Raw genomic sequence first — 16,171 nt, 5'->3', positions numbered from 1 at the left:
TACCCAATTTGGGGGGGAGTGGTCTTTGTGGCGTTGCATAAAATACTCGACACAAAATGATTAAAGCAGTTCCAGGTACGTGTACAATGAAAATTTAGTAGCGTCACTGACCTGACAAGTTTCAAGTTTTTTCCCTAATTTTCAGAACATAGCGCTAGTTGTGAGAAACCAGGCATTGAAAGATAGAATTTGACTTAGAGACCTATTTCTTGATATAAAACTCTCTGCAGAATCACATCCCACACAATCTAAAGAATGCCGTATTCTTCCATTAAATCTCAAGTGGCTGAAAAGGCTAATCTTCTTGAGCCTACATTTGACTTCACTGGGGTGTACACAAGCTAAACTATACAAAGTTAAGCTACAACAACAAAAAAAAATGACCCCAAATTAACGTATTGTTTTTGTGCAAAAGGATAAATAGAGCATTTTATTAACACTTTTGTTTTTGCAGCAACAAAATGATAGTCCATATCTTTTCATTCAACACAGTAAAAGCGATGATCACATTACATCACTTTGAGACACAAAGCAAAAGATATTTTTATTATCTTAAGGTCAAGAATGGTTTGTGTTTTTAAAACAAACTTTATGTTTTATATTTGCAGTAGCAGGGCCTCCAGTCACTAGCACAATACAATGAACAGATCAAATATCCAGAATAGACAATTAAACACATCAATAATATTTTAAGTTGAATTGGGAAATGTATCATTGTCATTTTCAAACATTATAAAGAGGTCTGATGTTAACTTTTTAAAGGAAGAAAATCATTCCAACCACCCAAACAGCTACCGCAAGCAAAATGAAGATAATATACAGACAGGAAATTTTATGCATTGCACTTATTGCTCGGTACACAAATGTTGCAATTTCTGTTGAGTTATATTAAGAAATGACAAGCAAAATGCCTCTGCCCCATCTAAAATTCTATGACTCTATGAAAGTAGAAATTGCAGTTCCCTAACCCAACATTAGGTGTATGCTATTTTTGGTTTTTTGTGAAGATCATTTATTATGTATATGTGTATGGATATGCATAAGATATACAGATATATATAGATATAATTTTATATAATTTATTGTCCTATATATTTAAGACAAATATTTTAGTGGGAATTTAAATAATAAAATCATCTACTTATAATATCTCTATTAATTTACCTTTTCATATTATATATAGCTCTGTGGCACAAGTTTCATATATATTTAATCAGTAAGGAAGAAAGAGATCTCTATCACGTCTATTTCTTTTGCTGTTAATATTGCATTTTAAGGGCTGTATCTCCATAGTAAATTTCTTATTAGATTCTTTATGGTGTATGCATCTTTTTTTTTTCCTAATGCAAGTTACAACCAGTACAAAGTTGTAATAAAAAATACATTGAAGTCTATTTATTTTTAACATTTTTGCAAAAAAGTTACATGATATGCTACATGAAAAGTCAGATTTTATTGAAGTGTGAAGTGTTTTATACTGTTAGGTAAATGAATGGAAGAACATGAAGCATACCCCTCACTCTACAACTTCTTTTTCACAGATAAAAGTGTTTGTGCCCAAGCATTTCATATAAAACACTGCAAGATATTCCTCTTGAGAATCAACAAAATAGTCTACATTGTGTAATAACAATAATTATTTAGTACACCTTGCTAGTTGCTAGCCCACAACATTCTTCTCTACATGAGAGATAGCTCAAACTCTATGATTTATACTCAATAAATGTTGCCAACACCTGATGCAACCAACATGACAACTTCACCTTTTTTTAACAGGACTTCTGCACAATATCTTGCAATACAGTGTAACAAATATGTAAGTGCATTTTGCATGATCAAGTAGCTTTGGCTTCCTAACCTTTGCAGGATGGCATGTGCCAACTGTTTTAGTTGTGCTTTATTAAATGGTGATGAGTTTTAACTCATATGAATCTAATGAGTAACTACTTGCTTCTACAATTTTGACCAGCCAACCTTTAAATCACAAATGCAAGAATGGATGACTTGAATGGAAATGATGGAATCTCACAACTTCTATAGATTGCACTTGATGGTAACTTCATGAGTTTGTTTTGATTTCATTTTTACAGCAAGACTTGCCTGGTTGATATGTGTACATGTTTACACCACATCTTGTAAAATTTTTGTGCAATCACAATTAATTTAATCACAAACACTAAAAATAAATCCAGCAATTAGCTTTGTTATGAATAATCATCTCTGTCCTTGTAGTTGTATGACCCTTGTACGTCTTCTTGTACAAATTCCTCTCTCTTTTCCCAACCATTGGGCCAACCTCCATTAGCCTGTGTTGTGGCGCCATAAGACTTGGTGGTACCGTAATTTATATAATTCTGAGTAATGTCCCCTGTTTCTTCATCGAGCTCATCTTCATGGATAAATCCACATTTTTCTTCACTTGTTTCCTCAGGGTCTGCCCAGGGTTGCTTCTCTCCTGAGGCGAATATTGCATAAAATATAACGCCACCATAGTGGACTAGGGCAGCGATCAGGAAGACATACTGCCACTCTTCACGTGACTGCAGTGACAAAAAGTGGCACTGTGAGAACAGACTCCCTGGGTCTGAAAAGCCTAACATCTTCTCCGAATGTTCCACCATTAAGCGTTTCCTAAAATGCTATCTTCAGGGGAAACCCTTGTTCTGATTATATTAAACAAACACCGTGAGAGAAATGTTCTGTAATACTGTGACTTTCATTATTCAAAGCTTTTTAATCTAAAGTTCTGAAATAGAACTTCAAAGATATCTATGGTCAGCTAATTTTGTAAATATTCATAATCTCTCTTTCAATTCCATTGAGTTACTTAGTTTTTTTTCTCCCACTTCTTTTTATTTCCTTTTGGCAAACCATAATTTAAAAGGTCTACCTACAAAGACAAATACTGATAACAATATTCTTGCCATCAGAGAAGCCCTAATTTAGAAACTCTACCCATAAAGACAAATACTGATAGCAATATTCGTCCATCAATTACTACAGATAAGTTTAAATTGATGTTTACAAATAAAGCTGAGAAGATTTCCATTTGTCTATTCAAATGAGCTAGGATGTTGTTGTTTCGCCACACCAGGGATACCAGAAATATTAGAAGGTGTTGAAAGTATAACCTTTATTGGTTGGAGAAGCAGGCTTCCTCAGAGTTCAGAAAGAGATTCTCTTCTGAGCCTGTTATCTCCCCTACTCAGAGATGTGGTGACTGGACCACAGGCAGAATGCCAAAGAACACATACAGATGCTTTTCCTAATCATGAGAGAGAATATTCTACAAATTGAACATTTCTTGCTCTGTCTTACCTTATTCTTTGTCATTGCACCAACAATAATAGGGCAAACCATTCCTGACAATGTGCCAACACCATTAGAAATGCCCATTAAGATACTGGCATATCTTGGAGCAATATCCAAGTGGTTGACATTGAAACCTGAAATACACACAGAAGATGTGACTCAGAGAATCCCAAACCTTGCAGAAGTAGGTGACTACAGAATATCCTCCACCACCCTCACCAACCTCCTTAAAAGACACCAGGTTCATAGCATGTGCTTAATAACTATTTTTGATAATTTAGCTCAGGGATATAATGAGAATAGAAAGAGGTATGATTTGTTATCCAATACTTAACACGTGATATTTACTCCATAGAGAAGAGAAGATGCTCATTTAAAAAAAAAAAAAAGATAAGCAGGGAGTAAGTAAGTAGTGAATAGTAACAAATCCCAGTGTGTTAGTTGCTCAGTCATGTCTGACCCTTTGCGACACTATAGACGATAGCACACTAGGCTCCTCTGTCCATGGAATTCTCCAGGTAAGAATACTGAAGTGGGCTGCCATTTCCTTCTCCAGAGGATCTTTCCGACCCAAGGATCGAACCCAGGTCTCCTGCATTGCAGGCAGATGCTTTACCGTCTGAGCTACTTTCATCGTTGTTATTTTCTAGTGGAAATATATTGAGTAAACTTTCTCAACCATCAAAATGTTAAAGAGGAAAGTAGAATATAAATTTCTTTTTATCACTAGCAAAAATCAGAATGTTACAAGTATATATTTTTTCCATTTATTTTTATGAGTTGGAGGCTAATTAGTTTTTTTTTTTAAAAGTATCTTACCAGAAATAGCAAATCCACTGAATCCCACTGCAAGTACCAAGAATGAGATCGCTACCCCTCTAGTGTGAGAATAACCAACAACCAGAAGCAGCGTTGCCTCCATGCCAAAGCCTTCAGAAACAGACATATGAAAATACTTCAGAAATTTATGTAAATGTTTCCACTGAGTCAAAACTATTAAAAATGAACAAGCTTATTTGACCTAGCAAAACGCTGCAGGAATTCTATCTTCAAAATAATAATAACAGATATATGTCCAGAAGTAAGATACATGCACCCCAATATTCGTAACAGCACTATTTACAATAAAGATATGGAAGCAGTCTAAATGTCCATCTACAGATGAATGGATAAAAAAGATATATGATGGAATTATTACTCAGCCATAAAAAGAATGAAATAATGTAATTTGCAACAACATGCATGGATCTAGAGACTGAACAATGTGAAGTATGTCAGAGAAAGACATATCGTATTATATCACTTATATGTGGAATCTAAAAAAATGATGGAAATGGACACGTTCATTGTATGTTCTTTTTAAATAAAACTTCTTTGTAAACTTAAAAAAAATAATAACAGTAATTTATTCACAGAAGTTACTGAAGCCTTCTTTGTGTTTTAAGAAAAACAACAAAAACAACCTTCAGTTTCAATAGTGGGAAGGGTCAAGTTAGTTATGCAATTATCTAAAACTAGAAGTTATGAATATTTGAAGATGGGAGACTGATTCTGAATGAACATTGAAGGTACAAATTTAATAGCATAGGTGATATGCATAGAAAAAGCTGATTCATGTCAATTCGAACTTTGTGAAGTAAAACATGTTCTTAACATACTTACCACCACAATTCATGATCTTCCTTACTGTAGTAGTTGAAAGAATTTGCTTGCTTCTTAGAAAATCTGCAATCTGCCCTCCAATAGGTACAATAATTGTCATTACTAAGTGTGGCACAGCAGATAGCATGCCAACCTTGATGAAAAACAAGAAGGAGAGAAATACCAAAGTAGAAAAACAAAAAGGAGAGAAATAAGTAATGTGGGCAATTTAATGGTCTTGTAAGCTCTTTATGGACAAAGGAAGGAAAAACTACTGTCTGTAAATGACCACTTACTCATTCTCAGAGTAAGCAATAACTTCCATAGAATAAATGAGAAAAGCTAAGTAAATTTACTTTGATTCTTTTTTCTCTTCTAGAAGATAACACTTCTTTTCTGCTATGAGTCAGTAAATCTTGAGTTTCTGAGTAAACTATCCTGAATTTTATCACAGAATGATTCACATTTATGTGTTTATTTTATAGTCTTAAATATGTTTGTAGAAATTCATCATTAGCAACAGAGGAAAAGAGAGAGAGAGACAGAATCAGAGAGAAGATAAATACATTTGACAAACCTTGAAGAGACTATTTTAAAATTTGTTTTCAATTCATAATAAAGATAAAACCTTAATTGCATGTTAAATATACATTTCTTATGAGTTTTATATTTAGTTTCTATAATTAAGAGCTCAAAAAATACAGATCAATTCTCAGTTTTAGGCATTTTCCATGTCAAATACCAATATTTGGTTACACTGTCACATAGCATACTTAGTTTCTGAACTAATTTCATACTAAATGGCCCAATCTAAAACCTAACCTGACAGCATCAATTCAACAAACATTTTTTTGATCAACAATTATGTGTAAAACACTGTCCTCTGGGCATCATGGGGGCAGAAATTGTGAATAAAATGTATTTTTATTGTGTATTACCACACATATGGACTTAGTAAATTTCATATACATCAATATATAAGGAAGATTTTTACTAAGCATACTTTGAAGAACAATTCCTAGAAAATAGTAAATACTAGATAAATGTTCATTATTTGTATAAATGTGTCCTTTCAAACTAGATTACTGAAGGATTAAGAAAAGATTCTGTTTTATTTTACAATGCTGTATACTGTGGTGTCAAGATCATGGACTTGGGATGATTAATAACTAATTGAGATATTAAATGACTCTAAATAGCTTAAATATCCAAGCAATTTTATTCTTTCTTTCACTCCAAACAGAAACTTTTAATATTATTATCTTCATTGCAGTGATGAAGAAACTATGACTTAAAAGGATTATGCCATTTTCAAGAGGTTGAGAAGTTTCATATATGAGTATAGGCTGAGACTCTGTATGTGTGTGTCTGTGTGTATATCTATACACACATATGAAAAAGTCATTGCATTTGTGATTTTAACCGTAGGATACTCAGTTTAATTAAGGTTTATTAAAACAATCCTCTGTATAAATAGTATACTTTAGTTGACTTAAAATTTCCTGCATTTCTGAAGCATGGTCTTTTTTTAAAATTAATTTTTACTGGGGTATAGTTGCTTTACGATATTGTGTTACTATATAGCACAGGGAACTCTACTTAATGCACTGTGGTGAAAGACAGTCTTAACACTTATTTACAGGTCAGAAAACTGAGGAGACAATTATTCAAGAACAGAACCAAGGTTATATATCAATACTGTCTTGTGAAGCTTGGATTTAGGACCATGTCAGCCTGGATCCAAATCTCATGTTTTGTTGCCTCCATCATCTCCTTCTCACATACTTTAGATAAGTCAGTCATTTTTTTAAACCAGTATAATCAAAATCTTCAGGCCGATGTGTATGTGTAGAATTTATCAAAATTGTAATTAAAATATAATAAGTGAATTAGATCAACATAGATGGTGATTATATTTAGGTTTTGCAAAATATCATTTACTTGGGCATTTTCCGTTAATTGGAGCTAAGAGCCAGAATGATCACACAGTTTCATTAACATCAGCTGGCTCCCTCACTCTCCCCGATGAGACCTGACTTTATTAATAGCCTCTCAGTGTCATACTTGTCCTAGATTGTGAAAATGGACTCACACCTCCAGCAGCCTTTGTTGAGACGTATAACACCTCTCAGAGCTCCCAAAGGCTACCCTGCAATGTTTGATCAGCTCCAGAGAGAAGAGCCCTGTCTAAAGCAGTCATTCTTCTCAGGCATGGAGGAAGCAGTTGCTTAGAAACAGGGATTACAAAAGAGCTCTCAGAATAGCTACTCCTAAACTCAGGTTTTCTTCAGTTTCAGGCCTCAGATAGTCATTCAAAGAGGCATAATATGAATAGCGAGCCCAGCTGGACTTATGTAATGACATGAAGAGAAATGGCAAGTCCATGGCCAATGCAGACAAATGTATTCAGCAAAGCCCTTGGCACAGAGGTGGCATTGAGCAAATACTTGCTTCATGTTGAAACGAATTATGGTTTTCCTGAATTTGAATGGCATAGTAAAGGGAATTGAAACATAAATCAAAGGATATGGGCTTAAACTTAATTCTGTCGCTTATTGTTAGCTTGGCCTTTGATAATTTAAATACTTTCCCTAGCTTCTGTTTCTCCATCATTTCAATAGAAATGATGATAGTTATTCAGTTGGTTGACCATACAGGTTATTCATGAATATAAGAAGACCTTGTAAATTTCAATATATTGTAGTATTTTATGTTCATTTAAGCCTTACAAGAATCTTCAAATGATTATATTTTCATACCTACAAATAAATGCCTGTAGCATTGAGCATGCTGTGCTATAGTTGGAAATGTTTTATTTTTGTCTACACCACCAAGCTGTGAACACTTGAGGAACCACATTTTTATTTCTCAATATAACACATAAATCTTCACATATCATGTTCAACAAATGCTTGCCAAATGATTAAACTGGATAAATAAGATACAAGAATGTTTTCAGATATTTCTGCTATCCTCAAATCTTTTAGCCAGACAGATTTCTGAGGGTGTTGAAGCAGAGTTAGATTGATAATTATATAAATACAATTCCATTTAACTGAAATATTTTTTTGTTCACTGATATATTGCCTTTGACCTGAAACTTAAAGGGAATTATGCTTGTTTACAAGAAAAAGGTATGCTGTTGCCCGTCCCGACCAAGAGGTAAATTCTGTGAGGGCAAAGACTAGGTCTGTTTTGTTTATATCCCAGCAACAGTTTTAGCAGGTATTTAAATGTAGTAGGCACTCAGATGCCTAACTTAGTCTATGTTTACTAGAATTCATTTGTAATTCTAACTTTCAAGATAAAATTTAGGAGATAAAATATTGGCAAAGGAACTTAATAGTCACTAAAGTACAAAAGTAATGCTCTATTTAAAGAAGAATAACTTTTACATACCTTGCTGATTTCAAATCCAAAGACTTCCTCAAAATATGCTGGCTGACTAATCAGCAATAAATAAAAAGTCCAGCTTCTGCAGAAGTTTGCAACAATTATTGCATAGACTGGCATAGATGTAAAAAATTTTCTCCATGGAGTCTTGAATTTCTGAAATTCCAAAAAAAGAGCCATTCTGATCACTTTAAATATTTCCTAACTTAAAGGAGAATCATAGATACTTTTGCATTTTTAGGATGTGTGTGCATAAGCATGAGTAGGAGATAGGCAAGAGGTGGTGAGTTGTTAATTGCAACAGTCCAGTTAACCTTAGCTGCATAAATAATTGTTGGAAGAAGAAAAGAAGACACGGCTCCTTCTGATTAAGTTGTTTCAGTTTTAGAAATATATAAGATTCTATTTTTCTCAAAAAGTAATTCCAAATGCATAGACCCTAGTTTCCAAGATTTTTGTTTTATTTTGTTTTGGCAGTGATAGATCAGGCCTCCGCTAAAACTCGCTGCCAAATCAATGACCTCATTGGTATCTGACATATTTTATTTAAAATGCTGAAAATTCAATGCAGTTAGGAGAAGAAAATAAGAAGAATGTGCAGTATTCTAGACCCCATCAAAAGTTAATAATAACATTACCTAACTACAAATTCTCTTGTTAGCCAATGGATATCAGTATAAATTCTGTGACACAAAAGTGCAAGGCTCTTTAAAATTCACATCGTATACATCTGGGTTAAGCATTTGGCCATCCAGCACACCATAACTAGTTATTTATGATATGCAAGACATTCAAATTAACTTAAATATGATTGGCTTTGCTTATGACACTCATTAAAAAATTACACCCAGTATATTTAAAGATGCTGTGTATGCCCAAATACAAAGCAATTATCTTCCCTCAAGATTAATATTTCTACACCTTAAAAAATTTCTCATAGTTCCAAACACTTTCTCAGTTCTTTGTTTTGAACACAGAAATACTCTTTGGTGAAGGAACAATCACCTAATATAAATGTTTATCACTAGTTTTGGATTTTTTTTTAGTATTATCTATTTATTTTGGCTTTGTTTATTTTAATGTTATTTGTTTATTTAGGCTGTTCTGGGTCTTCGTTGTTGCGCATGCTTTCTCTAGTTGTGATGAGTAGGGCCTTCTCTAGCTGTAGTGGACGGGCTTCTCATTGAGACGGCTTCTCTGGGTGAGGACTGTGAGCTTAGCTGCTCCCCAGCATGCAGGATCTTCCCGGATCAGGGATCGAATCCGTGTCTCCTGCATTGGCAGGTGAATTCTTTCCCTCTGAGCCACCAGGGAAGCCCTGTCTTGGATTCTCAACCTGATAAGTTAGTAAAAGAGGTGGCAAACAGTTTTTTTTACAAGATTTAGTCATTATTGCTGGGTGTAGAGCCTCATAATTACTAGCAGTGGTTGTGAATCTAATGAAACTTTTTACAGATCACTTTAAAGAGATATAATAGGAAGATACATTGTGGTGATCACAGGGAACAAATTAAAAAACAAAAACCTGTCCTGATAATAAATAGTGAGTATTTTGGCTTTAGCTAAAAGTTTCTAGTGACACCATCATAGAGGGATTCAAAAAGTGCAAGCTCAAAAGAATTTTTTCCTGATAAGTTCTAGAAAAATGGTGCCAAATGAATATACTTATTTCAAAGATAATAAAAATGACCAAATACAGGAACATCTATTATAGCACTGTATTTTAATAAGTAATAACTTCAGAAGATTTTAAGAAGAAAATAACTTTTTCTTGCTGAGAAGCTGTTGTTTTTAATTTATACAAGGATCATCTTCATTAAGTACTTTTTCTTCAGGCCTCAAAGCACTTCTTCAAATGTAAAAGAAAGTGTCTAGTCATCTCTCTTAAAAAATTGTTGATGGCTGGTAGTGGGGCTTATAGTATTTTGATAAAATTCTATTTACTGAACTGGTTGTTTGCTTCATAGGAGTGTTTAGTTTGTAAAAATTCAGCAAGTTATTTGCTTATGATTTTTGCATTTTTCTGTTTGCATAGTTAATTATTTTGTAGAGAAAAATAATAGATTTAAAAGACATAAGAATCAACTACAATATGTGATCCTTAATTTGATCCAAACTCCACAAACAATGGCTACAAAAGACGTGAATATTGATTAGATATTAGGATTGAACTGAGCATCTGAAATTTCAATATGATCCAGTATTGGATAATGTTAGAGAATTACTTTTAGTTGTGTTAGGTATGATGATAGTACTTAGATTATAAAGGAGAATATTATTTTTCTAGAGAAGCATGTATTTGTGGGTAAAATATTATGATATCTCATTTACTTTAAAATTGTTCAACAAAAAGAAAAGTGAAATAAATAAGGCAAGATGTTAAAAACTTTTGTTTCTATGCAGTGGATATATGGATATTCCTGTTACTTATTCTTTCTGTTATATGTTGAACTTGATCACAATAAAAGTTAAAAATAACTAAAATACAAGGCCTATTCCCACTTGATCTCATTTTTAAATTTTCTTCAGGAAAGTAAACAGAAAAAACCAGTAAGAAGTAAAACATTGTGTTTAGCTAAAACAATAAGATCTAAGAAATGGGAGTTTGAGCTTGCCTATACTGTTTTCTCAATCTACTGATTATTCTCTTTTGAGTCATTTCCAGAAATTGGTTTTCACTTAGACTAAATTTCTTGCTGTTTTAAAAAAAATATACATCTCACCTCAACACACAATCTCTCAAGAACTGGTAAATAAAATAAGCATAGTTTATCAATGATGATATGGGCTAATCAGAATATTTTGGACTAGAACTTGAAGCTAAGTATGAACCCGCCCCCACATCATCACTTGTTTCTTGAGTAGCTACCATCAGAAAAAAATTATCAGTCTATTTACAGAAGAAAACAGGAAGGGGAGCATTCTAATGCTAGCCTATTTAGCTAATGGAACAACTACAATGTAAGATTTTTTTTTTAAGTACTGGCTTAATTTCGAATGTTACCCAATATGGCATTTTCTTATTCATTAAAGGCCAAGATGCCCTCAGCAACAATGGGTGACAGACCTTTTTTCCTAGAATGAGATGTCAGGGACAGGCCTTTCCTAACAAATGCAGTAGAGAATCAGAGCTAAAATCAAATACAACTGAAGTTGGGGGAAGCATAATGCATAAGAGATACTGCTTCCTCAACCAATGCACCATAACTTTCAACTCTTAGCATAAAGAAATTGAGTTGATTAGGTCCTGAATTACCGAAACTGTCTACAATATTTTTGCTTAAGGGTTATATTTTATTTTTATAGCATCAGATGAGTATTCATTGGTTGCTATTTATGATATATTAATATGTGTACTAAAATATTTGTATTACTGTTATAGAACTGCATTTTTTTCTGTCAGCAAATCCTGCCCAAGAAACTAAATTATAATCAGAAAAAGGCTTTACAACATTATAACACTTTATCTTCATATGATAATCCTAAAAATGGTAATATTTTATCAATAAAAGGGTTATTATTAAGAATATTTTTCAGATTAGCTACCTATGGTTGGCATGCTAATGTTTTAGTATTTACTAAATTGTATAGAAATACACATGTATAAAACTTAGATTTAGAATATTCAATGAGTAAAAATATCTCCTTTCATGACTGTGTTAGGTGATTTCCTGTAATCTAAATTTAACAAATATTGGTTGAATTTTGTTTCAATTAGCTATGTTGAGCTATTTTTAAAAATTTACTGAGGTTTACAGCTACAGTATTATAGCTATAGTCCAGTTAAAATTTGAAGGTGCTTAAGAAAAGTTAAAGAAAAAAAGAAATCATAGATGGAAGAAGGCGCAATCATTTCTAAGTCAGGGAATATGCATGGAGTTAAAAAAAAAATCAATCATGACTGATACCAAATTAGTTTTGCTGAATAGGGACACATAAAACAATCTGCTTGGTCGAAGAGAGGTGAGATGGAGAACAAGAATAGGAATATACACCATAATAAAGTTCTTACTTCCATTGCACCTAAAAGATTTGCACTCTCTCCAATGCTTTCTTCTATGTACCTACGTTCTTCATCTGTAATAGTAGGATGTTTTGCAGGACTCTCGTAGGACACCAAAAGCCAAAACATGTACCAGATCATTCCAAAGCTTCCTGAAAGTAGGAGTTCAAAAGGAGGAAGTCAAGTAAAGGCATACTCCCCTAACTATTTCCGTTTAACAGTCAGTAGCTGGGATAAAACTACAGTAATCTTGTGACAGGATGATAAAATGTGAATTTGAGCTTATGCATCTCCAAATGAAATCTAGCCATCTCTATTTGTCTTTTGTCACTAGACTTCATGCAATCTGAAGACTGATGCTGTAATTTAATCTTTGTCACTGTTAAACAATGCTGAAACACAGGAAACTCACAATAAATAATTATTGAATGGTATAGTTTGGAACATGTTTGTACATTCAACAAATATTTACTGAACTGTTACTTTTCCGGGTACTCTGCTGAATGAGAGAAATATGATAAACAGGAGAAAATTCCTGTCCTCAAAAAATTTTGCTGGGACTAAATCCTTTTATTTGTGTCTGTCTTTAATATGGGTAGTGGTCTGCATTTCCAGGGAAAAGGAATGCTTTTTCCCCTCTCCTGTTAGCACTTTCAGATCTAGTAATGTGTTAGTTGCTCAGTCGTGTCCGACTCTTTGCAACCCCATAGATGATAGCCGACTAGGCTCCTCTGTCCATGGAATTCCCAGATCTAGTAAACAAACTGTTAAATAAAATCTAGAAGAATATTTTTGGGCTTCTCTCATAGTTCAGTTGGTAAAGAACTGGCCCGCAATGCAGGAGACCCCAGTTTAGTTCCTGGGTTGGGAAGATTCCCTGGAGAAGGGATAGGCTGCCCACTCCAGTGTTGGTGGGCTTCCCTTGTGATTCAGCTGGTAAAGAATCCGCTGGCAATGAGGCATACCTGAGTTCAATCCTTGGATTGGGAAGTTCCCCTGGAGAAGGGAAAGGCTACCCACTCCAGTATTCTGGCCTGGACAAGTCCATGGACTAGTCCATAGCGTCACAAAAGAGTTGGACACAACTGAGTGACTTTCACTTTCAATTTTCAGAAGAATATTTTAGCCTGAATAGATACTGTACATGAAAAATGGGCTTCTGTAATTAATGTGGTAATATCTAACAGTTTATGTGACTGTATACCACAGCATATACTATTTCCTATTGATCATTGTCTGGACAGATGAAAGTTATAAATCCCAATACAATAAACATGCTACTGCAAGTTCTATTTCATCCCTTTATTTAGCACTTGCACCATTAAAATATGCCCTTACTGTGCAATATAAATCTCATGCATCAGTAGCAGAAAAAAGTCACATAATGTATCCTGATTCTCATCAACTGGCCATTTCATTTTTCCCTCATCCTGTTCTATTTCTCCCCTGGGTAACAATCTAATCCCTGATCTCTAAAGTACTATATATATATATATTTTTTTTTTGGTGGGGGTCTAGTCAGTCTCTAAGTGCTTGTTAATATCATAACTTCTGATGTACTGTGCCCTTTTAATTACTGAATGTGATAGCAAACACAATTTGGAATCAGATGGTGTGTGACAATTTGGTAGAGTGTAGTGGTTGTGGAATATGGTTCTTCCATATTCAAATCGCAGCTGTGTCACTCATTAGCTACATCTTCTAATCAGTAACTAAATCTCTGAAAATCTCTACTGCCAAATGAGGTAATTCATTTTTTAATAAGATTTTTGCAAACAGAAGTTAAAGAAGGCAAAACGTAAAGAAACCAGTATAGTGGATGGCACAAGATAAGCACTCAATAAATGAGAACTCTTGTAATTGAGTCATAATTTTAATTTCCACTAACTGAATACATCTGAAGTGCTAGACACTCAGCTAATTGAAGTATATGCATTATCTTTTTAAAACTTAAGCTGCCATATGGGTCTTATCTCACTAATTTTTAAAAAATGAGTATTGAATGTGTGGCTCAAAGACCAATCTTTTGTCATATACAGCAAGTAAGCAAGTACTATTATTTTTATATTTTCAAATTGTGCATGCGTGTTAAGTCACATCAGTCATTGTGTACGACTCTGCGACCCTATGGACTGTTGCCCACCAGGCTCCGCTGTCCATGCAAGTCCAGGCAAGAAAGCTGGAGTGGGTTGCCATGCCCTCCTGCAGAGGATCTTCCTGACTCAGGGATTGAACCCACATCTCTTATGTCTCCTGCATTAACAGGCGGGTTCTTTACCACGGTGCCACCTGGGAAGCCATTCAATGATAAGTATTAAATGAGATATAACTTGAAATAATGAGGTAGGTTTTCTTGGGTCCTTTGTGGAAAATTCATATTCTTAAAGTCACATCACATCATCAGTTAAATAATGGACTAAGGCACAAATCAGAGAATTTAATGGATGGCCATACCAACTTTACTATATACCTTGTAAGTAAGTGTTTTAAATATCTTTGAATTATGGGCTTTAAAATAAAATAAAACAAAAGCTATGGATTAAAATCTGTTAAAAAAATTTCTCTAGAAAACAAAAATATGTTCAACTGCATATATAGCTCACCATTTAGGGTATTCATGAATCCAAAACCCAACCATGGCTTTTGAACCAGGATAAGATCCTCCACTATTTATATTCTACAAATATAAGAATTTGCTTTGATGAGAACATTTCAAAATGAAAATGGATCATAGCACATTTGGAAGCAGCCAAATTCTGTTCTATTCTCCCACATGACTTCATTAATCTTTCAGATTCTCCTGCCCATGTCCGAAACTGGTATTAATCAGTGACAACATCAGTTGGAATCCAGATCTCTTATCTTTCTTCTTTCCTCTTTATTAAAAAAGTGTATCTTAGCGAGAGACTATGGGATACTTTCAAGAAGTAAGATTCCATATTCTGCTTAGAAAGTGAATAGAAAGGGAGTTTGGACTTTGGGCTTCCTGTCATTTTTATTTCCACTTGGGGGCTTAATCTTCTTTAATTCTGGAGAAATGTGGACTAAAATGTGCTGCCCCTGCAGTGACTGCTAATATTTCATCACAAGATTGAATGTTTGCATTAACACTAATATGGCCTTTCAGCTTCCTACCCTATTGAGTCTCAAGGAAATTGAATCAGGGAAATGACCAAGAAAGCAAGAATCAAAAAGAGAAGTTGGTACTGCCTAGCTTCTTCCTTTTAATCAGCTTTGAATCAAGAGCTAATTTAAATTTTTCATAATCAAGGGCGACACATACTGTACATTACAAAGTTTCCATTAGCAATGTGATTGCTTTTAAAAATAATAAATAACATTGCAGAGAAAATCACAGAGAGAGAATATTCCCCTTGATCTTAGATTATAAAGAAAAGAATCAATGAAATAACAATAATGAGTAAACACAGAAGTATATTCATTGATCTATCACACTGTTTTAGTTTATGCACATTTCTTTTAACTCTATTGTAAGGAAATGCAACATACCATAGACATAGAATACGGAAGACCAGCCAGTATACTGCACAAGAATGCCAGCTAAAGGCATTGCAATCACAGCTCCAGCATAGGAACCTGAAGTAGAAGAGAAAATGAAAGAAAGGTAAGTGAAGTCAATAGAAATTCTTGACTTCATCTCATTTTCCTTGGCTGGATCTTACAAACACATCCTTGCACACTTGGATGTATATGCATTCTCATCCATATACTTCACATATCCAGCAGTACAAGACTACACAAGTGAATATAACCTACACACCCAAGCCAGAGATATAAAAATAGTACAACACTATAATAAAA

At 33.9% G+C, this 16,171-nt stretch overlaps 1 protein-coding gene across 1 annotated transcript in view; it reads right to left on the bottom strand.

Annotated features, from left to right (window-relative positions):
- Window positions 1–401: 401 nt before the first annotated feature.
- SLC17A6 (solute carrier family 17 member 6) overlaps window positions 402–16,171 on the bottom strand; it is a 40,182-nt gene continuing 24,412 nt past the window's right edge. The window contains exons 6-12 of the mRNA XM_043921033.1: window positions 15,860–15,946; window positions 12,359–12,501; window positions 8,353–8,502; window positions 4,975–5,107; window positions 4,132–4,242; window positions 3,319–3,446; window positions 402–2,540 (exon numbers count right to left, since the gene is read on the bottom strand). Coding sequence (XP_043776968.1) covers window positions 2,205–2,540; window positions 3,319–3,446; window positions 4,132–4,242; window positions 4,975–5,107; window positions 8,353–8,502; window positions 12,359–12,501; window positions 15,860–15,946 — 1,088 coding nt within the window. The 3' untranslated portion in view covers window positions 402–2,204. The remainder of the gene's footprint in view (window positions 2,541–3,318; window positions 3,447–4,131; window positions 4,243–4,974; window positions 5,108–8,352; window positions 8,503–12,358; window positions 12,502–15,859; window positions 15,947–16,171) is intronic.

This window comes from Cervus elaphus, chromosome 2, assembly GCF_910594005.1.
Source record: "Cervus elaphus chromosome 2, mCerEla1.1, whole genome shotgun sequence".
NCBI lineage: Eukaryota > Metazoa > Chordata > Mammalia > Artiodactyla > Cervidae > Cervus > Cervus elaphus.
Note: the sequence above shows the minus strand (reverse complement) of the source record. Positions and strands in the feature narration are given on the sequence as shown.